At 38.5% G+C, this 26,668-nt stretch overlaps 1 protein-coding gene across 1 annotated transcript in view; it reads right to left on the bottom strand.

Moving 5' to 3' along the window:
* Positions 1-51: 51 nt before the first annotated feature.
* Positions 52-26,668, bottom strand: part of THADA (THADA, armadillo repeat containing) — a 164,240-nt gene continuing 137,623 nt past the window's right edge. The window contains exons 36-37 of the mRNA XM_026845656.1: positions 2,849-3,015; positions 52-1,720 (exon numbers count right to left, since the gene is read on the bottom strand). Of these exons, the coding sequence (XP_026701457.1) occupies positions 1,382-1,720; positions 2,849-3,015 (506 nt within the window). The 3' untranslated portion in view covers positions 52-1,381. The remainder of the gene's footprint in view (positions 1,721-2,848; positions 3,016-26,668) is intronic.

Here is a 26,668-nt window from a genome sequence, read left to right as displayed (position 1 = left end):
GACAGTCGCCCTGGCGAGGTTAAGCTCTGGCACAGCTAAGCCAGACCCTGGCACGGCTGAGCCGGGCCCTGGCGGTGAGGGGCCCTGGGCCCGGCCTGGGAGCGCGGGTGTGTGCGGCGGTGCTGCAGCGCCACCTGCTGGGCGCGCCGATCCCCTGTTGCTGCCGCGGCCGAAGCGCTCGTTACCGGTGTCGGCGTCAGCGGGATTTGGGGCTCAGCGGTGCTACCGTACCCCTGCGGGGAGAGACTGAAAGCAGAGAGCCGGTTACTGGGCACGTTACTGCCCCCAGCTGACCCCCCTCACCACCCGCACGCCTCCGTTTGGGCAGTGCCCAGCCACGCTGCAGCCGAACGCCAAGTCGCAGCGCGGGGCTGACGGAACACAACATACCCTTTTAAAATAAATTCGTTTTCATACCGAAACCCAATTTCGCTTCCCAGAGAAATACATCTGCGAAGCACAGCCACCGGTTTTGGTTTTCAGCCAGCAGCACCGTGGAGCGCTCGGTACGTTGCCCACAGCGGCCTCACCTCAGAGCCAGTGGCGGCACCTCAGGATCACTCTACGCTTCCGCGGACCTAACTCTACTGAGGAGGACCTCACTTCCCAAGACTGTTTGCAGAGCAAGGTGTCTTGAAGTAAAGATGAAATTTTTGTTTGCAATGGAACAGCTGCTTTGTTTTGAAGACAGCGGTTTTCATTTTAGAGCAATTTTATAAAAGGAGTTATTTGATTTACAGGAAAAAGGGGGCATGCAGAAGTTTAACTAATGCTGTTTCCATGTGCAAAACTATGTTGCCCCCAAAGTGAGAATCCTTGCCTTCCTCCAAAGGAAAATGCAGTCAAATTTAAAATGTAGTCTAAAAATTGTCACGGACAAAGAAGCCAAGGTTCGTTTCTTTTCTTTTAGAAACACTTAAAAATAAATTTAAAAATACCATATTTGTTTAATGATTACCATTCTACATCCTGAAAGGAGACAAAAAAAATTTTGACTTTTTCTTGGTATTAAAATACAGGGGGTAAAAATGTGCAATAAGACATAACCCACCTAAAGGTGGCCTGCACCTGGATGAATGGAAAATACTAGGTTTAGCTGCATTACTTCCTACAGTAGCTTTAACAAACTATGCTCAGCTGAATGAAATTAGCAAATACATTTAAAAGCAACAGTCTCTTACAGCACATCTGACCAAGAAAAAATAAAAATCAATGGACTCAGACATAAAAACTGTGGGTTTAGCCTGAATACTGAGTAGTTTGTTGCAGGTTTACTGGAGTCATTACAGCAATTCCTTAGTCCTTGAACGCCGTTAGAATTCAGTCTCCCTGCCCACCGAGTAACATATGTACAGCTCCCTGAGGATGAACTTTTAGTAATTTACTTTTCCAGATTTTCATTTTTGCAAGTATCATCAGACTTCAGCAGATTTAATATTTTAAGGCAGATCGATATTCTCTCGTTCTGAATAGCCAATCTTGTGAATTCTGCAGTTTTGGAAAATTCTGGAGTCGGAGGTAGTGCTCTAAGAAGGTGTCCAACGAGCTGGGCTTGGTCCAGTGCTATTCGTGACAGTCGATTAAGATCCCTGTGATCTGGCAAAGTTAGATGCGTCATTGATATAAGCTGTAAAAGGTGCTTACTAAGTTGTCTGACATGAGTCAACTTCTCTGCCCAAAAATTCACTTCTCCTTTATCAAACAGGTAATCATCTTCTTCCTTAACAAAAAGAAAAACAAGTCATTAGAAAATGACATGTGATCTTGATAGTAATGAGAAAATGATAAAAGATATGAAAGAAGATATTAGAGAACTAATGACAATAGAGGCTGTTACAGAACAGCTTCTTTGTATTAAAAAAGGTAAAAATTCATATGCATCATTTTTCAAAGGTTTGAGAAAACAGTAAAAAACGTTCCTGCTTTGCCAAAGAAATTTTACCTTCAAAAATCTGGCAGTTATGGTGTAACTCTTGGGAAACAGTGGAAGTAAACAGTAGTCCTAATCCTTAGCATATGCTTGCCTTCCCCTGTGAAACTGTCTTATATTTCACAGGGACCTCTCTGTAACCAGTATGGTAATGTGCTATATCATGGAGCTTTTTACGTGGATTAAATGAAAAAGGAAAATTGTATCAGTCAGTGAAACATCAGAAAGGCATAGCTAAACCACAGGCTTAAGAAAAGATTCATAATGTATTTCATGGGTCATATTAATTGTTAACAAACTTTTCAAAGATGTAGCTACTCCTGCTCCTTCCGGTTTACCTTCCAGCATTATTTTGATTTTTACAGCCTTTTCAAGGTTTTATAGAACACCATGGTAAAGTTTTTCTTTATGTAAATAATCCTTCTGAAGACACTGAGCAATGTGAGCAAGGCTTGTTTCATGTGCTATGCAGAACAAGTCCTATGGAAGATGGCCTAGTTACCAAATATTTAAATGACATCTCAGAAAAAGCCAGCAGTTGGGAGAGCACTGCTCTTGAATGCCAGAGGTGCCTGACACCCACAGCAGCAGCTTAAATTCAAGGCAAGCCATCATCTGCAGTAATACTGAATGCAATTCCTTACAGACTCAAAGTGTTTCAGTCAATAATGACTTGTTAAGTAACTTTTTATTTATTTCAGTGTTTGCTTATTGGTCTCTTTAATTTTATGCCAGTATTGCCAGGAAACAGACAGACATCAAGCTGTTTTTATTCTAAATACTGGCCTGTGTTTTTTTTTTTTTTTTTTTAAATAGTTGAGTAGTGATTATCAGGCTTCATCAGATGAGATATTTCATTCTATTCCTACCGCAAGACTGCAGAAACATAGTGATCCCAACATGAGACAGCAACATTACCAGGGCTGAAGTCTCTGAGTCTCTTTTCAGATCGCTGTCTCCCAGCAGCCACTCCAGCAGGATTGGTACACCAGCATGGATCTCCCCCCACCGCTGGAGCAGCTCACACAGTATGCCAAACGCTAAATCCAAGGCCATCGGAGCATTCACCACCCTAAGTGCAAACTCTGTTGAGAGAAAATTTGCATAACAACGTATAGCAAGACCACAAACATTTTCAAATAAAATCAGCACAAAAATTATTTCTTGAAAACTGATGCTGGATTTACCCAAACACATTTAGAATAATGAATTATACTGCAAATAAGTTAGATGAATGTTTACTTCTGTGCCACTTGGGGCCCTTTCTCAATTCCAAAATAATACATGAAGCAAATGAAAATGCTGATGCTTAGTGTTTTTTCCTGCTCATGTAGCGACATTCATTAATTTGGGTTTAAATATACAAAGTAGTCTGTTAGAAACATCTCTAGAGACAGTCCTGACACTATTTCATGGTGACTATTTTTGCAAAACTGCAGCAATGCCTTAGACCTGATTTTATGTTTTCATTGGAACTCAAAACTTACAGCACATTATATGTTTTTAAAGGGCTGAGATATAAAATGAATCATTATTTGGTGTGCAATCTCTTTATTTATAAGATATACATATGTAAACACACACACATGAACACACATGTAAAAGAGATCAAGCCTACAAGAAGGGCTTAGAGAAGATGTTAAAGAAGGGAAAGGCAGACACTGTTTACAATACCATCACAGAGCTATGTTTATACAGGTTTTGCTATCATGCCAGAACCGTACACAAAGCCATCATCCACACTGTATTTCTTCCCTAAACGACCCCACTGCTCTCATTTGGGCAGATGCTGTTTTAAGTGTGTGGTTCCTAGGGCTGCCCTCAATAATGGAGTACATCAAAATGCCAGAAGCCCCGTTTGCGTTCGCAGGTGCAAGTTTCACCACTGGTAACATTAGTGCAGTTTTTCTGTTTTCAGTGGGGATGAGGGAAGAGGACCACAGAAGGAGAGCTAATGAACAAGCCCCTGTAAAATCCCTATGTAAAATGGACTTTGGCAAACTTCATCCTTTCCCACAGTCACCAGCAAATGAACAACTGTTCACTGAATGGTCTGTCTTCGAAGTAGTGATAAGGATAGTGATAAGGATTCTTGAAGGCTGTCTTTTGTGAGCAGACAACACAGCAGTCAATTATTTGGTACAAATCCATACAGACATGGAAGGCTCACCTTACTTTTTGTGTCTGAGTGTATTTAAGCGTTTCTCACAAAAGAAAACAAGTATTGATATGAAAGAGGCACAGTGGTGCAGTTGAGACTTGTCCTTCACAACCCAGGTTCAGAGCTGCAGCATGGACCTCTATCCTGTGACACTTCCCAAAGCATCATGCCAGCTGCAGGTTTTCTGCAGTACATTGGCACAGCAATGTACAGTAAAACACCAGGACGAGGCAAATACGCGTGCCAACAAACAAGGAAGCACAGGAAACTACTAAGGGCAAAACAGACCGAAAGATGCGTACATGGTATTTGACAGACTAGGCAATGTACTGAGGACACTGGAGAGGATGAATTAGTATTTGAGACCACAAGAACAAAGGACCATAATGAGAAAGGGAGCGAAGGAGAAAGAACAGATGGTCCCGTTTTTATCTTGGAGTTAGATGAGGGTAAATGGAAATCTCCTTGAACAAGCAACAGGAAGGCAGGCAGTCAATCTCTTGGTGACACTAATAATGTTACATACACAGCTTGTCTCTGCTAGACAGTAAAATCAGATGTTCAAATCTGTTTTTTTCATGTCAGGACTTATCGCTGTATCAGGACATCCCTCAGCTTTGACCATGAGGGAGAGCTTGCAGGGGTGCAAGTGTGACATTCCCACACCATTTATTGTAGGTATTGGCATTTCTAGGTATTGTTTTTGCTGACATCTCTTTCCAGGACTTTTTTTTTTTTTAAAAAAAACCCTTTGCTTTCTCTGTGATTGTGCCCTAGCTGGTACCACTCTGATATTCTAAAGAATTGGTGCAATGATTGGCTTCTCTGTTTTGATTTGCTTAGGTTCCGGTAGAAAACACAGCTTCATTCAAGTGCCATGGGGACCTCAGAAGCACTGGCAATCCTCAGAGCTGGTAGAAATGAAAATGGAGTGCAGCGTTCTGAGACTGAAACAAACCTCCCAGTTACAAACATTTACAAACCGGAACATTTTAAACCCAGCTCTTTTGAATTCTGGTGATCCTTCAGAGTTTTAGAGATGCTAACTGAATGCCTATGATTGTCAATGTTTATACAATGTCTCTTACTTGTGTCACTTTATTTGTACTTAAATATTTATCAAATTAAGTGATGCTGGGAGCTAAAACCCAAACATGTTATTTCCCACTGCTATCTTCCTGAAGTTAGCTGCTGCTTTAGAGCACTGATTATAGATACAACTGCAGATATTTAAAATATCTACCATTTTCTGCGGCCTTTTTTCCCTTTTAATATTTAGATTCCTTAGGTATAAATATGGTGATGCTTTCTATGTGAATGAGAACACTGGACTACTGAGAAATGCACCAAAACATATATTGGGGCCCCTAATTCTGTTATTATGTGAACGTGCTGAAAACTACCAAGAGGTAGAAAAACAAGGAATGCTGAGGTACTGCTTAGACTGAATTTGCTTGTTTATCAGTTTTTCAACAGCATGGCAGAGAAGAAAAGGCAGTTTTGTGGTCACATAGCACGGCAATGTTGTAGGGAATCCTTGTGTTTCAGCAAAGGAAATGGTTAAGATTTTGTTCGAGGTTTTTTTCAGAGAAGAGAAAAAAATTACAAGTAAAACATATAAAAGGGGTTTAACACACAGGAAAAACACGAAGACCCTGAATACAGTACTGACCTAAGAGATGCCAGCCACCCTTCTGTGAACTGCAGACATCATTTAACTGATCAACTGAACTCATGCATCAGTTCTGATGTTGAGACCAGAGAAAAAAAAAAGCAACATTGCTTTGATAATGCTGAAACTTAGACTTCAAACATTTGGGTAAGAGCCTGCCTACTTTGGGTTTTGTGCTAGAGAAGCTAGCACAGCAGCCTCCTGGTATTTAAAGTGTTGACACAGATTCAAAACCAAATCAAACTGGCAGACGAAGAATTTTTGCTTCCACCTGCCCAATCCCATCCCATCCCATCCCATCCCATCCCATCCCTCTACTGCAGAGCATCAGGAATGGCTTCATGGTTCCCGAATCACTTCCTCAGCTGACATTACTTACAGAGCGCATGGACATTAACTGCCTTTGATACCAGTTCACACAAATTTCATGCTAGAATAGTTCAAGATCAGATCTGGGGACTACCATTGCCACAAGGACAACAAAGAGATGGAGCAAGTATCCAAAAAAGGCGTATCAATTCCCTAAGCTTGGAGTGCTGAAGTAATACAGATAAGTAACAGCAAAGTTACATACGTACCCATGATTTAATAGGTTAAAAACACTTTCAGAGGGGAAAATGTTCAATAGCTTAGATGGCCCATGGCTCTAAAAGTAACAGCAATGGATGCTGCAAGCATGTACAGAATCTTTTAAGATACCCAGAAAAGGTGTGTATCTTCTACAAATAAACATATATGTCTTCACTGATGTATTAACTGTTCACAAGAACTGCTCCTCACATCATCATTTGCCTGCAAAACAGGGCTGATTTTCAAGAAGCCACATATTACACAAGATGCTGTGTTCATGACTCATGCTATGACTTCAGAAAGTGGTCTGAGCAAGCTGGAAGTTTACAAGGGGCAAAAAGGGCAGGTGGCTCTCCTCTCCCTCCAGTCCCCTTAGGCCATGGGCTCCTGATGCTTACCTCCAGCCAGCTCAGGTACTCTGCTGATCTCCCAGTAAATTAACACTCAGAATAGCAGAATATGAATTTGGCATGCAGCTCGGTGCATGGGTTCTTCTGCCTGGCTGGCAAGCTGAGCTGGTTACCCTGCAGTCAGAATTGATACTTCTGGGAGTCAGGGAAGGGAAGATCACAGGGCAGCGGGGGCAAGGAAAGAGGCCCAAAGGAGAGCGAGACCTCCCTGGGGGTGCAGCAAGCTGTTAGCTCAGGTCAACTATAATCCAGAACTTCCCCATCAGAGTCATGTAAACAAAATACTAACAGAGATGATTCAAATGACTGAGTATTAATAGCCTTTCATAATGTAAGTAACTATTTAAAGTAACTGAGTAAAAAAATTCAAATGACAGATTTCTAGAAGCTGTTCACAGCTGATTACTGCCACAGGAACTAAACCAGCACAAATCAAACCTGAAGAAGTAGCTATTACCAAACACTGAAAATACAGTAGTGCTCTTGCCACAACAGTTCTACAGACTATCAAAACTGTGTTAAAATTACCATTTTTTAAAATTAGAAAACACATATATGTTCCAACATGCAAAAACATCACATGAGCAAGATAAGCATCTTCCTAAATAAGCAACTACAGGGGATGAAATACAAAAAAATTCTCCATGCCTTAAACAAGTAGTTACAAGCAGAATTAATACTACTACTTGAAATGAAAAACAAAAGATAAGAATCAGGTACTACATGCTTTTTTCATTTTGAGGAATTGAATTTTCATAAAGGGAAAGGAGTTAAGTACTGCAGTGTTTAAGTCTTTGTGAATCCACCCACATAAAAATTAGACCTCCCACATACACATTCATATACTCCAAAAGCTTTGATCATGCCAGATGTAAATATTTCTTCTAGTAGCCTATTACATGTCCTCCAACTATACAATTGTTCTCTGTTAAAGCCTCGGTGATATTACAGGGAACTGAAAGGATGTATTAAGAGCATATACAGAGAATTTAAGGATAACCATGACAAAATACAGGCAAAACAGAAAAGCAGAACATACTCCTTGCCTAACAAAGTATTTTGTAACTGTTTTTTTACTGAAATATCTTAACTAAAGTTAATTTTAGATGGAAAAGTAATGTAATTTTTGTATATGTACACTATGTTCAGAACAAACATAAAGAGAAGTAAAACTGCAAGGAAGCTAAGTGTAACAGTGCCAAGAGAAAGCCTCACAAAGAATGGTGTACCAACAGCAAGGATATTTTCAAGGAAAACATACAGGCTAAGTTCTCCAACTGAAATTACAGAAAGTATTTTAGGTAGACCAGGTATACTCTGAATTGGTAAAATATGCTTTACCTTTTTACACAAAGTGCTGCCTACCTAGGTAGAAACATGACTACATCACTATCAATACAGTACCTTGTAACACCCTGGTAAAATAAGGTAGTATTCTTGCTTCAGAGGCAAGTATGGACATTTAAATCAACAAAGCTCACTGAATGATGATGACTTGACAGAACTGGAGATTTATCTCAGGTTTTCTGATATATCACCTTAACAAGGTGATGAATATCAAGCAAGAGATCCAAATGATGTCAGACCCAGCATCACAGTCAGTAATACCTGCAATATTAGATTTGGAAATGGAAAATTTCACCTACTGAATCACTAACCACTTTCTGTTGCATTGAAGGTTTTCTTCTTTTTGGTATTAAGTCTGCCCCTATTCTTGAACTAAGTGAGGCATTGCTGCAGATATTATTTTTTACTTAAAATACTTTAAAATTACTTAAAATACCATGTTTATTTATGTATGCACAGGCTTCACAACACTTAAAAACCCTTCAAATTTAAAAAATAAAAAAAATCCCACTGGCCCAGCCCAAGAGTGACATAAACTGGTAAATAAAGTGAGGTTAGAAACTGAATTTCTTATGTTGAAACAACGTGCTTACATGTTCCACTTTAAACTAGACAGGAATTGTGCAACTCTAGCCAGGCAACACACAGGTGTCTTGCCACCAGAAAAACAACAGGACAGAAGAAAAGCAGTAGCAGTAGATAGAAAGTAAAGGGGTGTTCATACCCACTTGCTCTCCACAAATAACGTTGCAGTTCTATCATCCTTCAGAGCACTAAGATTAATGGAGGACAACTGAGAGGTAAAACAAAAAAAAGAAAATGCAGAAATGGTAACTGTTGCATCTGGATAGTTGGCAGATGGCTCTTGAAAGGGTGCTTGTTCATAGTACTGCGTCAATTTAAGTTACCAACATCAAACTTTCCACTTTTTAAAATGACCATTTATGTAAAATCTAATATATAAGCAGATCCCTTTTTATAGTGTTTCATAAAATCAAAGGCGATTAGATCATTTCTATCCTCTCAAGAAATATCATTCCCTAGATGACGTACAGCTACTTCATCTGTTTTCCATTTCCCTGCCTGAGTCTGTTTCATAGCCGTGCTTTTTCAGGATGACTTTAAAAAGAGGCCCTTCCTGACATCATGCAACACGATGTCAAAGCACAACACTATTACAAACCAAACTAATCAAAACTAATTTCTTAATAGTTGCAGTCTCCGAGTAGAGCGGCAGTGACGCTGCTCTCAGCTTTAACTTCGATTGCAAACAGATCTGAGTTAATAACATGTCCGATTATGACGGAGAAACTTACAGCTCAGGACTGAGCAGAAAAATCAAGATTTACTTCTTGAACAAAAAACCACATACATGCTCATCATCTTCTCAAGCCCTTTTTTGGAATGTGAACAGAACAATATTTTCCAACTCAGTAACTGTTTGCTTTTTTTGTTTTCCTTTTAAAATACATATATAAGCACAGAAAAGCTTTTCACATGCAAGCCATGCCGCCTGTACATGAAGGGTTTTATTACAAAACAACCACAGCTCACAGATCTGTCAGAGGAAATGAGTGTTCAGACTTTACCACTTGTATTACTGCTTTTGCAGAACCTCCCCCCCCCAGCCATGTTCTAATTTAAATGGCATAAACCCAATACCCCCTGCATAAACCCACAGAGCTCATGCTTTTCCTTTTGAAAAGGTATAAAATATTATTCAGCTAATTGTTTAAAACACTGCCAATGGAATTTATGTTTTTTAACTCATAATACGTATTTATTGGAAAAATGAAGATAAATACAGTTTCAAAATTGGTATCACTATAACTAAATATATGACTGAAGGCTTGTTACTGGCATGTTCCAACTAAGGAACTTTTTCCTTAGTACTGATGAAGATTACCAAATGTGAATGAGGTGTATGTTACAGCTCTGCTGTAGGAACACAGGAGGTGAATGTATCTCTGTATCATAGATGGAATTTTAGAATAATAGCTGAAGAACGGTTGTGAAAGTTTGTTATCTAAGGGATAAAGAAATAATGAGAGGGTGGATAATCAATATAGAAGGCTGTACACAAAATTATTCTCTCCACAACACTTGAAAACCAATATAATTTGGGCAGAAGACTCAAATATGTAAAAGCTGGTTTTAGAGCAGGAATAGAAAGGCAGGCTTTTCTTACTATGGAGTCACAGCCATGACCATCACACAGCTTGCATAAGGAGCCTATCACAATCTGTAGGCTGCTATCCTGTTTGCTCATTTGCAAATAAAACGCTGATAAGAAAAAAAAATAACAGATTTATTCACATAAACACTCCATTTAATATTTACCACTTTCAGACTCCAGTGCTGAGCACATACGATTATTCTCCATGTATTCTTTCTTAATTTTCAAGCATATAACAACTCATAACCTTTACTTAATAGTGCCACTGTGTAATTAATAGAGCTAAATGAAGCACTGCCAGTAAATAATCAGTAGGCAGTGTTTGATGGATGAGCTGATTCTAATTCAGTCCACTCACTTTCAACTTTAATTAGTGGCATTGTATTCTACAAAGCAAGTGGTTCCCTCATCCATGTGATGATCTAATGTTGTATAAGTGGTCTGAGAACAACTTGTAAGGTGTTGTAATAAATTTGGGAATACGAAGTCACAGTGATTACACATTCTTATATAATGTAATTCTTTAAAAAGAAATAACTAATATAAAGTTCCACTGCAAAAGCCACTGATTTTTAACAAGTACCATACACACCAATAAATCTTGCTAAGACAGTTATGGGTTTCGGTGCAGTAGTTTTCTCTCATTTTTCTATAATTAAACCAATTGATCTGAATTATTAAGTGTATGTTGGTGGAATTTTTTGCAAGACACAAATACAAGCATAAAAATGCTATGTATTTCTACAAGAGTAGTGATGCAACACTATACTTATTTTTTTTGGTACTCTAACCCTTGGTCTAGATGCATGCTTGTTGCAGCTGGTGACAACCACTAAGCAAACTTTTCACTTCTGAATTACTGGAATTTACAGTAATTTTAGATTATTGGAAGATCGTCTAATAAACATACAAAAATTTGAACTACTCAAGGCCACTTAGGTTACAATATGCTCTGTGATCTTATTCTATATTTTCTCCTGAACTTGAATTTACTTTGGTATGTCTCATCCTTCTTCCAGCAGTTCTGCTCTAAAGAGTAGGACAATGCAGAGTTGCAGATTCCTGCAAGCTGTAGCTATTGAGCACATCTGAGTAGAGAAAATACTTGTTAACTTACTACAAAACATCTGATGCAGGTGTATGTGCAACTTACTGAATGCAGGTATTTTGAGAAGAGCAGAAAGCAACTTGGGAACCTCAGCAACTCAGTCTTCACAACTGTTCATGAAATAGTATGAGATGAGACTGTTTTTAATTTTTATCTTTGTTTCATATTACTTATTTAAAAGGGTGACATTTAAAATTAAGTGACTATAAAATTATTCTTATGGAAAGTGCCATAAATCTTGTGTATGATAATTTATGTCAAAAAGGGTCACGATATGTTCTCAGCTTCTTTACTGGTCAATTTTCTAAACCAACTTCCTCAGCATCTAAGAGCATATACTTGAAGAGCAAAATCCCACAGAAACTGTTCACTATATAAGCACCTGATGAAAAAATCCCCACCCTTACATCAAAAGTTTCCAGTATAGTCCAGATGGTCTGTCTTATTCAGATGTCTTATTCAGACATGAAATGTGTAAAGAACAGCTCACATTATTTTGTGTTTGCTGACATATATGTACACAGATACACAATGCCTTAAAAATATCATTGTTTGCAAACACGCTGTAACGTTAGAAACTACCAGGACCACAAAACATTCACACTGCAAGTGCATTAGTAACAAATGACCAATTTTTTTTTTCTTCCGCTGTCAAGACCCAAATGCCTTCCAATGCCTGTTGCAAATTGCTTTTGATGCAGTGTGGTATGATCTGTTGTTACACAGTTTTCTGACATTCCAATGAAAAATGTCAGCCTGACTCTCAAGATGTGGTCTACAGACAGGTAGGTGCTGCCAGGGACCTCCTATTTAAGGATTCAGTGACTACAAATCACTTAGGGGCAGTTCTCCTGCAGGTGTCTAACAGCCGAATGAAGAGCAGCCGCAAGTCTCAATCCTGACTGGAAGATACCTATCTCAGAAAAATTTTTTCAAGAGCGTTTTCAGTCCATGAGAGAACCATTTGCTCTTCACAGTGGGAAGATGATGCAACATTGATTTCACTCGAGAGTGAGCTGGTCTCTGGACTTTCTTTCAGAAATACTTTGAAATGAGATGAAGTATACATATTTCTCACTGTACGGCCAAACGTTGTGGTCACCATAAAGGCTTGCTGATCCTAATCACCCTAGTGTGGCTGAGGCATTTCTAGTTATCAGGACTCAACATTTCTTCCCAAGATGATGTTCACATTTCACATTAAACAAGAAACTCACCACCTCTTTTTTTTTTTTTTTTTTTTTTTTTTTTCCCCCCCCCCACAGCTCCTGTCTCCTAGGTTATTTCTGGGTTTTGCACCATTAGTGACCCAGGGCATTCCCCTGTACAGGCACAGGTCTGCACATCCTTGGAAATCCTCTGGCTTATTTATCACTCTTACTGAAATACCTGAGCTCTGGCATTTCCATACAACTGTCATCTAAATGTGTAACAGCTGGGTCAGGACTTGCCAGGAAACTCCTAGCTGTCATCAGGACATCCTCTAGCAGGGTCCAAGTGACTTGGATGGTATGTCTCCAACACAGACATCTGTGGCATGGCTACCTGCAACTTCATCTGCTTCTTCATCAGACACACTGCCATTTTGGAGGCCTTGGCGTGCTCAGGTGGATCAGTAAATCATAACATGGTTTGTATGAATTACTTTGAGGCTTTCTTCCAAGTAAATTTACAGGAGGAAGTAGAAGCTGCTTAGTCTTGCATATAATGTGATTATATACAGACTCTATGATTGATAAATATTACTGAATCAGTAATTAGAGTTCTTCAATAGAAAGTCTAACATAGTTACTAATATACTTGACTGATACAGATTTTACATTTGTCTCTTCCCTTTCCTTCAAAGTCCTTTGACGAATTGAGAGAAGGAACTAAGATAGTGCTGTGAGTGCTCTCCCCAAGATACTGATGTGCTGAATGTAAGTGTTCCTTGCACAAGATACCACAAAAATGAAAATATTTGGGTCTCACATCTTAATGCAGACATAGACAACCTAACACCAGGAACTTCCTAGTCACTGGAAAGAAACCCCTCTATTCTCTCCATATTTAATACATGCCTTTGAACATGTCATATTCCAAATTTCCAAAGTATTCTAAATAGTCAGGGAAGACATAATGGCTAAGTAACCTGTGTGTCTCAGTCATTCATGATTACATAGAGTGCTTCACAAATCACTTGTATTTATAATGATGTCCACAGAAAGAAGCAATGGCACCATCTATTCTGCAAGCAAAGTAGATAGCCATGAAGATTAAAAAATCTTGACTGAATTTTAGACGTCTGATCTGAGACATTACGACCTGTTTCACTGAGGAGTCAGCACCCTGTAGTGCTTTAATATTCAAAATGCATTTCCCTCTGGCTTCAGCTGTAAGTGCTCTGAACTCCGGCAAATTGTGCCTCCAAGGTACCTAGCTAAGCACTCAGCAAACTAGTGACCTCCTTTCCAAGCTCTGGTTGGAGTGACTGACTTGCTTACCTGCACAAAACAGCTCTCTTGGAGAGGCAGGGATAGAATGCAAAACACAGCAGCAACACTAAATGGCTTTGGCATGTCCCTTCTTCTGATCCTCGTCTTACTCTTATCACTTTCAATTTTGCAACTGAGGTAGTAGCAAGTTTCCTATACTGTATGTTCCTGATTCATCATCAGAACAAATATGCCCTGTCTATTGAATTATAAAAGAACTTCTATAAAAAAATCCTAACCATAATAGTGTAGCTTATCCTTCCTTCTTACACATGCAGCACAACAAAGTGGGATTAAAGTTGCATTTTCTAACTTTTGGATACTACTCTTAGTGTGAGGATGAGGTGGAGGGGGAAGATGACAATGTATATGTGTAGTTTTCAAAGTTCCAAAAAAGAAAAAGAAATCTCTACCTTACCCAAATAACGTGATATTATATTGAAGCTCATGAGTCAGAGAAACAGTAGAGCCACAAGGCTGACCACTCGGGCATCTACTGCTTGAAACTAATGGAATAACAGGAAACAGTAACATCGCTGGAGATGGGAAGTATACCCATAGCACTGCTCCAGTGCCTTCTACCTAGCCCAGCCACCAGACTCCACAGTACCTCAACAATTAGCATGACAAGTTAAACCCTGGGTTTGACATTCAGCCTCACAACTGAGGTAGCTCCAGTCACACTGAGTCCCAAAACGCAGGAAAGCATTCCCCTTTTATCTTCTTTGTCCGTTCTGCTTCTTCTCTACATTCTTCCTCTTTTGGACCCACTTCAGTCTCCTGCTTTGCACAGCTTTCACCAAAGATTTTTCTCCTCCTTTATGCCCTCCTCTCACATTGGCAAGAGTGAGTCTCCTCCCCTAACCAGACTGAACATCAATCACTACCTGTTCCCTTACCCTCACTGTTTCAGCTTGACTCTTTCAGCAGTCAACTGTGTTTTTCTGATTTACCTCTTTCCCCTTCTCTAACTGTAAGTGATGGCTAATTTCTCCCCATTTTGCTCATCACCTGTAGGTATTACTGAAAGCACAAGAGTTGTCATTTCAAGTGCCTAAGTGCAGCCTGGCCCACAGCTACCCACAGCCACAGTATCCTTTTGAGGCACAGTGTTCCCGGCATAAAGCATCCACAGTAGCCCTGTTGGGAACACAGGTAAGCATTACAGAAAAATTTAAGCTGCTTAGTGAACACAAAAATCTTCACAGCTTTTAGGGTCCCCTTCCAGTCTCTACAGAATATATATATAGACTATTAAAATGCTGTATGTCTTTCCCTGTTAATGGGCAATGCTATGTTTCTCAGCCAAATTTGTACATATTTTACCAAAAGTGTCTTCCTCCAAAGCACACATGTATAATAGCATTCAAAGAAAAGGCCTTAGATTTTTTTTCATAGCCATTTTCCGCTGATTTCCTATGTAGAATGATATCTGCTGTAATAAAACCAAATAATAAAAGTAAAAAAAAATAATACTATTTACAGTATGGAAAAATCTTACTACCAACTAGTAAGGATTAACACAAGTAGCTGAAATCCAGGATTTTATAATGAGAAGTGTTAGGCAACCCTAAAAACAGACCATCAACCCTCCTTATAAAAATACACAGTTCATACAATTAATTTAATTTACAAAATAAATTATAAGAAGATAGAGACAGAAAAGCCAAAGGCAGTAAGTTTACAGATGTCAATTCAAGCATTGAAAAGCTGCAAGAAACAGCAAGGATGAAGTGGGAGGGCAGGTAGAGGTGATGGGAGCACTCAAGTGCACTGAAAAGAAGAGCAGCTCTGGTATATTTTATTCAATCAGACTGGCAATCTACACAAATAAACAACATCAAAGGGATTTTTGTCCATTTTTTTTTTAAAATAAGGAAATCAGCAGGCATGCTTCTGTGTACGTGTTTCCCACCACAACTTCTGAAACAGCTGTACAATTTCAATCCAGTCTGACAAAAAGGATAAGGGAATCCAAAATATTAAGTCTTCTTTCTATGAAACTAGCCAGCTGGGTAAGGAAAAGAGACTCTACTGCTGTCCTGTCTAGTGAAGAGCTGAAAATTCAGTTATCAGACATGAGAAAACCCACTTATATGCAAAACAAATTCATGAAAAAATGAAAAAAAACCCAACTCCCTTTATTTCACTGTTCAATAAACTTTTTTCCTTTTTCTTTTCTTTTAAATAAATAATGCCATTTACAGTTACCCTCCAAACTGGCATATGACTTTTTACTGTAGACATAGATGTCGTTTAACATAAAGAATCTTTCTGTCTTTAGCATCTTATTTTTTCATTTTTCCATGTGCATTTGAGTTTGCTTCAGAAGAGGCCATATTCTACTTCACCTTGCCATGGACAGCACTAGTGGAGCCTCATCACTAACCGTGAGATTCAGGTAAAATCCTGTAATTTGGAGAATTAACCTTTACTCTGTGACAGCTTTCACAGTGTCACACAGATGATCATACCAAAAATTAAAACACATTGCAAAAGAAGGCACCTACAAGCAAGGGCTGACTGTATTGCCTCTACTACTTCTACAAATTTGAAATGAAACCACTGATGTGTTCTACAGACCAGCGTACAACATAATTCAATTTGTATACAGAAATACTATTTCACCCTGAAATCCCTTTATCCCTAGGCTCTACATACACCCCACTCTATTTTGCACATCAAGGTCTATGCTGACCTCGCATTAGGGGAGTGTGAAGTCATTGACTCCAAAGAATCAAGCTGTCTGTACTTTGGTATATAACCTGAGAGACTATTTCCCATCTCAGTACGATCTTGCCTAATTAAACTAATATATTCAACACACATTGCTTTAGAAGAAGGAAATCAATATTGGGAACATATTTTCTGAAAGACCTCTGAGTTGTCCATTAACATGGTTTGATTCTAATGCTACTAGGCTTCAGAGAACATGGCTCTGTTTTCCTGACATTTCTGAGAGGCAGCAGTGATGGCATATGGAATGCTAGTATACTATATTGCAATGTGGTGATTTACTTGAATAACTTACATTTGGTGAATTTGAATTAAGATAGATATTGTGGAAATTTAATTCTTAGTTGTGCTTCTTAATGCCTATACATTAGACAGAAAGCTTTCAGCAAGTATGAGGAAATAAAAAAAAAAAAAATATCTGCCTTCTGCTGTTTGTAGCAAAAGTAGGTTAAGTTGAGCACCTAAGTGTAAGGGAAGTTCTAGTATTACAATATACAGATTGTGGAATTAGTGAAGGTGAGTTTTGTTTGGGTATGAACTTCTAAGTACAGCAAGGAGAAGTCTACATAATCTAACTGTGGTCTTCAACACAAACACGAAATCAGCTTGTGTGTCCCTGCACGTGAGGGAAGGTAAAAGGGTAATTTACATAGTACATGAAAAAATGAACGGGTTTTATTAGTCTTGGTAACAAGATATTGTAAGTCTAACCTACACTGTGATCAAGCCAAGTGTGTAAGTTAATCAAGACCTTCACTAAAGTATTTCTGTTAACACTTTCATCTTACCAATGGGAATTATTTATAAAACTGTTTTCCACTGCTAGCATGACAAGGTGATCATTAACACAGCACAGACCATGCGAAGGAACAAAATTAAAAAAGCATGCAAAAGTGGCATTACACTGGTACTGTAAGCAAATGCCATAAATAATTCTGCTCCTCAAGGTGATTTCAACAGTCTTGCTCTAAATCTAAGAAATCAAAAGCCCTTTATAAAAAGTCTAATTCTCAAAATTTAAATTTCTAGGCTTGTCTAACTTGACTTTCTCGTGCATAAGAAATCAATTTGTTCAAGCCAGTTTTGAGTTCCCCTTGTAAGAGCTCATTTGGAACTGATTATAGGTAAAAAAAAAAGACATTGAGTTTTACACATCTTGGGTTTTGAAGTCAGAGCATATTGTGTCCCACAACTGCTTCCCACCTCCCCACCAAAACACTAGGAATTAAAGCAACCAAATCAGTGGGAAGGCTACGGCTCAGGGAATTGGTGATACAATAAGAACACCTTTCATTCTAGGGTGCTGTTTGGACTCTTGGCACATGTAGGTACTATCTTGGTCATTAAAAATGCCAAGTGCTGACTTAAGTGAAAACAAGCTGGTGGTTTATGTTAGTTTGCAAAGGTATTTGTATTCCCTACCTCACTCCCACCCACACATACACAAATGAAATTCTGTGTGCAAAAACCTGCCTGCAGAGATGTATCATATCTCCCCATTGTTGGTCAAATACCTCTCAGTGCAAAATGACACTACAGACAAATACCAATATCCTACATGCATGTCTTGAAATGGGGCACGGACCTTTCACAGGACAAATATTTTGCACAGGGCTCTGTACAAGCTTTCAGTATTGTTCTTTCAGAGGTGGTATCTTACGATGCAAAGGGCAGAACAAGAGGAAATTTGCACTGTTGATATCCGTTCAATCTCTGCTGCTGAAAGACTGAGACCTTCATTCTCCACCAGGTGTTGATTAGCATTTTCCATAAGCAAAACATTTACAAAAAAAATTATTTCCCATAGCATTATACATGCACTTCTTAGCATACATTTTGGTATTCTTTCTATATATAATACAGATACTTAAATTAACATTTCATATATTTAGCTTAAATATGAACAGTTTGCAAACTAGTTGTCTACAGTACTGAGACAGACTTCTAAAGTTTTGTGCATTTAGGGCTATGTGGTAACAAGGGTATGGAAATAATGAATTGAAAACCTGTAAAATCTATCAAGCTCTCCAGCCCATCACGTGATTTCAGCAGGTATCTCATCTTAACCTTTATAAAGAACACCAGGTGTGTATGGGTGTGCCTACCCAAGGCTCTCCCAAATCATTCATATCAGAGCTTCTAGAATACGGTTCTCAGCTGCACTGTTTGTGAAGTTGATATTCAGGATACCAGAAACATCGGAGATGTTGGGCCATATTAATTTGGACTCTACATCTGAAGCAGTCTGAGGAGGAGGGAGGCAGTTGCAGACTATGGGTAACTAAAGCCTTTTTGTGCACAGTTCCAGTTAGAACAGCACCCGATTTGTTCCAGCTTTCACCTGTGCTGGGTAACGAATGATCAAAAAGTTACCACCAACCTCCATATCCCGATTTTCAACTGTGTCTAACCCCTGGTTAGATGCTCTGAGAAAGTGAGCTCCCTATAAAAGGAAATTTTCTTTTAAATTGTATGCAACTCCCTTTCATCCCTCCAGTGCTGTTCTTTTCCCTATTCTCTTTTTCCAATTCCTAATGTTAAACAATTCTTGAAGTAACAGGATTTCTATTGTTCTTTGGCTGTTTTGCAACACAATGTAGCTCCCCCTATATCAAACTGCTCAGATCTGTAGCCATTGGTCTTTCAAAAAGAAATCTCTTGGGACAGCTTTACCCTTTCATAGCAGCAGTGAAACAGGAGCAGTATTAATAAAATTAGAGAACTGCAGCAACTGTTCAGCAAAACAATGCAATTTGTGCCCTGATTTTATTTTTACAGATGAAGGGACAGCTACAACATTATTATTGCAAGTTTCATTTAATTTTTTTGAAACAATAAATTGGAGTTAATTTATTCAAATAATCCATACAATTCAAATAATACAAATAATTGGTATAACAAGAGCTGAATATAGTAGCAAAATGTGATACAGATTGTAGGCCATGTTCTGCAGTCTTCATATATCTTGGAACCTCTATTATGTTTCTAAATAAATCTCTTAAAATAATATTTCAGAATTCTAGATATGATTAAAAAGCTGAACATTTTTGTTGATTCTCAGCAGACCCACAATTAGCAACACAGAACGCCAGCTACAAAAAGCAAGCAAGCAGCCACAACAAAAATCCACAACTACTCTTCAAGACCTAGCTGTAAAAACTAGTCAAGGTAGGGTGGCCAATACAATTTATTTTCACCTGGTGTTCCTTGACATTCTTTCACACTCTTGTGAACAGAGTACTTTTGTTCCAAAGCCCTACCTCTTCTGTACTTCCAGCTCGTTCACAGAAAGCACAAAATAGCTCTGTTCAGAAGATTGCGATCAGTCCTTCAGTTTTTGTTTACTCCTGGTGAGGCTGATTTTGCACAGTTTACTGGCCTGGCTTGCAAAACTATTTTTTCAGTTAAGATAATTAACACTGTTACTCACTTTTTCTGTAATTAATCCAGGGGTAAAAAGCAAACCAATAAAAGAAACACACACACTTTTTTTTTATTTTTAAACCCCTAAAATACCACAGATATCCCTCAGAAATAAAGTGCAACGTTTTAAAAGAAGAAGGTGATCAACAGTGGTGCTATTTTGTTTTGATACAAAAGGGCACACACTTGTTAAGCTACCAGGGACAACACTTTTACAGCATGTATCAGAAAACCTGGTTTCATAAGCCCAGGAAGTTTCATAAAAAACTATAGGAGGGCGTGAATTCACTTTGGCTTCAACTAAATGGTTCTTCATTAATATTTTACTCAGACACAAAGACTCCAAGTTTAGTAGGTAGGCTGTGGACAGCAAACAGCCTTCCTCTGTGTCAGCTTTGTGACTAAAGAGGAAAGAACTGGCACCAGAAAGAAAAAAAAACACACAAAAGCAGTCGATATATCCAGTGATGGGTCCCTGAGCCCAAAGGTCATTACCAAAGAGCCATCTGAACAAAAATATTTGAGCCCATTTTCTATCTTTTTCAGCCAACTTTTCTCTGTATCTAAGGGCAACAGCTAAACAATATTCAAGAGTCACAATTAAACCAGGAAACAATCATATTACAAACGCAATCTAAAAGACCTCAATTACTTCCCAATCGGATCTTCCAAAAGTTTTCATAACAGGATATTTTTTAGGGTATAAAACTAGAATGTCAGATATAAAAGAAATATTATTACAAAGACCCAAAATATACCTATTAGCACAAAAATATGATACAACTAGGCTACAGGTCAAATCTGCTCCTGAAACAGCCCTACGTATATTTTAGCAGAGACAACAGATGAATTCGTTTACACTCCTAGACCTCAATTCTTTCATCCTTGTATTTGACCTGTAATTGTTACCTTCTTGGAACTATTACAACAGATGTAAAAAACCCCCAAATTACAGCTTCTAGCCACAGCAAGTATTTCATAATCTCTACCACGTGTCATTTTGCTTTCTGGAATAAATTCTTAAAAGTAAGGTCACCATAGTCATCAGGTGGTCACCAACTAGCACAGGTATTTACCATCTATTTAGTTTGCCAGGATTTAAATGGTCATTGTTACACATTTGTCTCCCTGCACAAATCCTACTCTGTGCATGTGTGTAAGGAAGTATTCACCATTTAAAGCATGGAAGTGTAAAAAAGATGCAGCCAGAGGTATGGTCCCTTAAGCAGAAGGCTGAACAGTCAACGTTTCAAGGAGAAACTTGTCCTGTTTCTCTGTGAACCCTAGTCTACTTATGACCCTACAATTACAGACAGCATTAAGTGCATTATCAGTGATGTTACCCTCCATGGTTTACGGTACTTTTCTGTAACATCTAGTGCACTTCACCATGCAGAGTGTTCTAATAATTCTCGGCATCACACCCGCTGCCTCCCTTGCTAGGACCTTCTTCAGAGGATTCCCAGAATACACACGCAGCTGTTCGACCTTCCCTCCTGTCCTCAACATGACTTATCTAATACAACCGAAGAGATGTCATCACCTTACAGTGTCTCTGACTAAAAAGTTCAACACCATATTTGAATATAATACCACAAACTGCTGCCACTACTTTACACCTCTCAACTGAGGCTGAAAGAAGTAATGCTTTTAACACAGGCTATTACATAGACTCCATGCACAATGTTTTGAAAATAACTTTCATTTGTAGAAAATCATCTCATTCTGCAACAGAAGCAGCTTTACCTTGCTGTGATTTTTTTCAGCTTTTGATTGTATCACATTTTTATCATACTCTCTTTGCCTGGATGAATCTTGTCCGTGTGCCTTTTCTGCTTTCCACTGCTTAAAGGCCATTTGGATAAATGCCACCTCACATTTAAATCCTAACATTCAGCTCAAAAGACTCCTCTTTCATAGCAGGCTTAGAAATCCAGTTCTGTTTAGTGAGCTCCACATCTAGTTATCAGAATGCAGTTATCAAGGAGACTGTCAAAGCAGAAGAAATTCTGGAGCTGATCCCAGAAAGAAAAATTTCATTAACCTTCCTTCCACTTGTCCCCAATACAAGGAACATAAACATATTTTGGCTAACACGATTAGCAGTTTTCCATTAGTAACCCAGACGATGCTGTGAGAACTTCTGGGCCGTTCCCAAGCACCCGTGGCATATCACAAGATCTGACTGGGAAATTTTTCTGACCAACAGATTCCAAAATTCTAAGAGACTCTCAAGATAGCTTTGAAATAATGGACGGCAGTAAGTGTTTTTTAAATGCTTTTTCCAATTTGCTGTTTTTTCCCTACCCAGTGCAGTAGGAATGACCTGAAATTGATCCAGTTGTGGGAAGCTCTTAACTTTCTGCCCCATAGCACCTGATGTCATGTACCTAAAAAAAAAGATGTCCTATCTTCTGTATGCAGCTGTAACCATCCACAGCACTACCAACCAACCTCCATTTTCAGGCTGGCTAGTGGAAGAGTTCCAGACAGCAGTTTCAGCACAGCTCTTTCTACACACAAATTCTGACTTCGTGCTTTTTGCAACCCTTCCATCAAATCTCTAAATAGAGAAGAAATTAAAATCTCAGAATAGAGAAAAAAATGTACAAGTTTTACTTAAATTAAGAAAAGGAAATAATCTACAATCCTGCCACAGACTTGTTAATGCATCCTCAAACCTGTTTGCGTGCATTTAGTTCCCGAGTTTATGTTCAGGTAATTGCCACTTATTCCTCAAAGCCAGGCAGCTGCCAGAACTGGTTTTAAGAGCCACAACTAAAGGAGTTGTCTCGGGCCTCAGAGGTCTATTAGCCTAACCTGAACATCAGGGCAAGTCATTCAGTGCATGAGAAAAGTTGAACCCTACATATTAATCTTTGTCCAGGATCAGAGCAACGTGACACTTGTTTTATTCACCACAGTCCTCTCATAGCTACACCAGCACAGAAGCAAATCAAAAAGTGGGAAAGCTGTCCCCAAGTTTGGCAAGAGGATGAACACATTAGTCATATGAAAAGGGGAGTTCTGAACAGCTTGTTAGCATCTGTCATTTATATGCTTCATCAGGAGAAAGACAGCAACTCAAAAGCTGCATATTGCACACAGCAATGGTGCACAGGTTCTAACCCACAGTTACTTTCCATCTCCAGTCCCTCAGTATGGACTAGCACTTCGTAAGTAAACAGGTCTGGGCAGAGGAGGGTTAACTCAACATGCTGATGAACTAAGAAATCTATTTAACACATTTACCCAGTAGTAAACATGTGGAAGAAAAGCTCTTTTTGCTATGGCCAAAGTTGCATGTACTTTAAGGAATAGTTTGAAAACAGTTTCAAATGCCGACAAGCAGTTTAAATAACAAAGTAAAATATGCTTCTTTACTGTTTCCCATGCAATATGTGGGATGCTCTTATCATGCAGCTGAAACTATCAATGACAATGCTTTTTTTAGCATTTTAGGTTTGCCCAGCATTTACTCTTAGCTGTTTCACTAGCAACTGGAGCAGATTAAATCCGAGTCACTTGTCCTGAAATACTTCATGGATCAGTTGTAAAGGACATTTGGGGTACAAGTTTTGGGATCATGCCAGTCTCCCATGATTTGCTGATATCACCTGTGGTGTTGATGATGAGTGCCAGACCATTGTGCTGCATTAACATCACACAGACTGCGTTTATCTCTTATCTCTCACACAAGTGATTTAGTAGATCTTCATAGGGCACATATGTATGAAAACTCTGCACAGCTTTAGGTTCACTGAGGAAGATTTTTGGAGAATAGGAACAAGAAACATAAATCTGAGTAGAATTTTTTCTTGTCTCTTTCAAATGTTAATACAGTTAGTCTGATGTTCTCTTAACCTCTTTCCTACCTCTGCTAAGGCTTATTTACATCACCCTCCCAAAAAAAAACATGCAGGAAAGCCTTCTTGTGCACACCTTCACGATAGAGACACTTACTCTAGATAAATGAAATTTTAGTTTATTTTTAATTTAACTTCTATATTCATGATGCATGAAAAAACAGAAGCACAATAAACAAGCAGCTTTGCTCTTCTTCATGCCAAGGAGACAGCACGTTTCACAAAGATAAAGGTTCTACTCAGTCAAATGCTGAAGTCTAGAAAGGAATTCAAAGTCACCTTGAAAATGCTTTACTTATTTAATCTAATTAAATTATATTCTCCCCACCCCCCACCCCCCCCATTTTAACTTCTCTCTTTACTCACATTTATAGTCTCTCATCAATAAGCAAAATAAAAGTTGCTGGAAGGCTCCTACATGCATTTAGTCTGATACAGTAAGATAGGGCTGAGATACCATAGGCCACTAAAACACAGAGCAATACTCAACAATGAAGTCTCCCACAAGAATGTCAATCCAGTCTGCTCTGTAGAACAGTGCCACTCCCTTCCCAAGAGGATGTTCTTGGGAAGTCAGCTTCTTCAAACAATCCAGTTAATAATATTTTTTTTTGCTGCTGATTCAAAAAATAGGACATCTGTAATTTTCACTGATTTTTTTTTTTTTTTCCCCCACCCTGAAGACAAAAAGTAGACTCTATCAGGAAGGAAACAACAATCAAGAGAAGAATCACAGTGCTTTGCATTGCCTTCTGTTCAGAAACTCCTGTCAGGGAAGTATCATCTATTGCTCATGTCGTGAGCATGTGAATTGGTAACAGAAGGAACAGGATTCATATACCTGAATTTTGGATAAGATCAGCAATATGTTTAAAACTGACTACATCATTTATAGCCCCCATCCTATTCTCAGAATTACTTAAGAACTAAGAGAAATAACATTGGACTGATTTTCAATGTTTTCAACACTTACAACGTACCCAGTGACAGTGGTGCTCAGAGTGGCTATTTACCTAGGTTGTGCTGAACAATGCTCTGCTGCACACACAGCTCCAGTCCATGAGCTAACTTGCTCATCTCTACACAATCCTGCTATTTCACAGTCAACACTGAAGTTTCCTGAATGCCTAAGATTATATTCAAGAAGAATATTTAGGCTGCTGTATCATTCAGGCACTTTCAAAAGTTCATGAATCTAATCGCTCAAGTTCATGAATCTAATTGCTCATCTAAGCTTGATTCAGCTCAATTTTAAAAAATCAGCTAAATTGGTGCTAATGCTGACAACACTAAAAATGCAATTAAACCCATTTAAGGTTAATTTGGTAATTTACCAACATAAAGGTTCAGCTGACTAAAGGTATTTTTTCATATATAATTTTAAAGAATTGCACTCGCTTAGCAATAACAGCAAAAAAATAGTTTATTCAAACTTCTCTAATACTAACAAGCTCGTAATTTTACTTAAGGTAATGTTTCTCTAAATTAAAAAAAAAAAAAAGCCATAGAGGAAAATGACACCAGTGAATAAAATTTTTTATTCTAGCACTCAGTTATGTGAATTTTTCAGGCTATTCAGTAAAGCGATCATCAGTAAAGAAATAAAACTCCCATTTCCCATTTTACAAGAAGGAATAAATGATATTCCTTCTTGTAAGGAGTAACCCTCTTGGATAAGAAATGCTTCTGTGAATAGGTCTAGACTTTACACAGCCATGGGTCACTAATTCAATTAGATTTCAAAGCAGCTATTCTACATTTACACTGAATACAATACTTCCTGTACCCTCCCTCATACTAAAAGGAATAAAACAATCCCCCAGAAGTTTACACCTCAATGCATGAGGAAACAACAACAAAGTGTACATACAATACCTTGAGTTACAGATGGGGTTTATATTGTTCAAGTTATTAGGGAAACCTTAACTACCTGCTAAGTTGGTATTTTTAGCAAGAATAACAAAAGGTTTTCTCCTTTCTAGTGAGATAGCATTCTGTTTGACCTGCTCTGCTCAGAAAATGACTGCTGTCAACCAACCTCAGTAACTTCCCCTTATGATTATGGCTTTTACATGTATTACAAAATTAAATCAAGCTTCTCTATATGTATAAACACCCCCCCCACACACACACACCCACCCCCCAAACTTCACTGGTAGCAGTGGAAGTCCTTGCCTTCTTTAAAAAAACAGTAGATTTTCTAGGGGTTTTCTTAGGTGGTGAAGGGTAGGGCAGAGCAAGGACTCTGTGTATCAGTGTTTGTGCTTCTGTGCTTTTCTCCTTTCAAACGAAAATGGGGGTAATTTTCACAGCGTTCTTGAATCACATTTGTTACCCTGCATTTCAGACTCTGCAAGGTTACTGCTCTCAGAATTTGAGTGATCCAAAGCTTCATGGATTAGTTATTTGAGAAAATTGGGGGGTTTGCCCTCACTAAAAGCCATGAGGGAATAACAAGAAAACAAGTTCATATTCTCTTCCAGGAGCTCATATAACATTTCAAAGAATGACACAAATAGGAGATGTTACTGGAAGTGAAACCACAGTAATAGATGTGATCGTTTACCTCTAGTTTCACCATCTATAAATGACCTGAAAATACCTATTATTTGACACTGTCATACTGCTACACATTTGTACTGTTACTCAGCAACATACAAAGGAAAAATGTCCTGTAACAACAATGAACAATCTATGCAGATAACTTTGCTATTATTAACGGTCCAACCCTACATATCTTACTCTGCTGCAGCAGAATACAAATTCTGTCTTGCTCCAGCTGTTACACAAAAGTA

The sequence above is a fragment of the Athene cunicularia genome (genome assembly GCF_003259725.1).
Source record: "Athene cunicularia isolate RWA chromosome 3 unlocalized genomic scaffold, athCun1 chr3_part1, whole genome shotgun sequence".
Classification (NCBI taxonomy): domain Eukaryota; kingdom Metazoa; phylum Chordata; class Aves; order Strigiformes; family Strigidae; genus Athene; species Athene cunicularia.
Note: the sequence above shows the minus strand (reverse complement) of the source record. Positions and strands in the feature narration are given on the sequence as shown.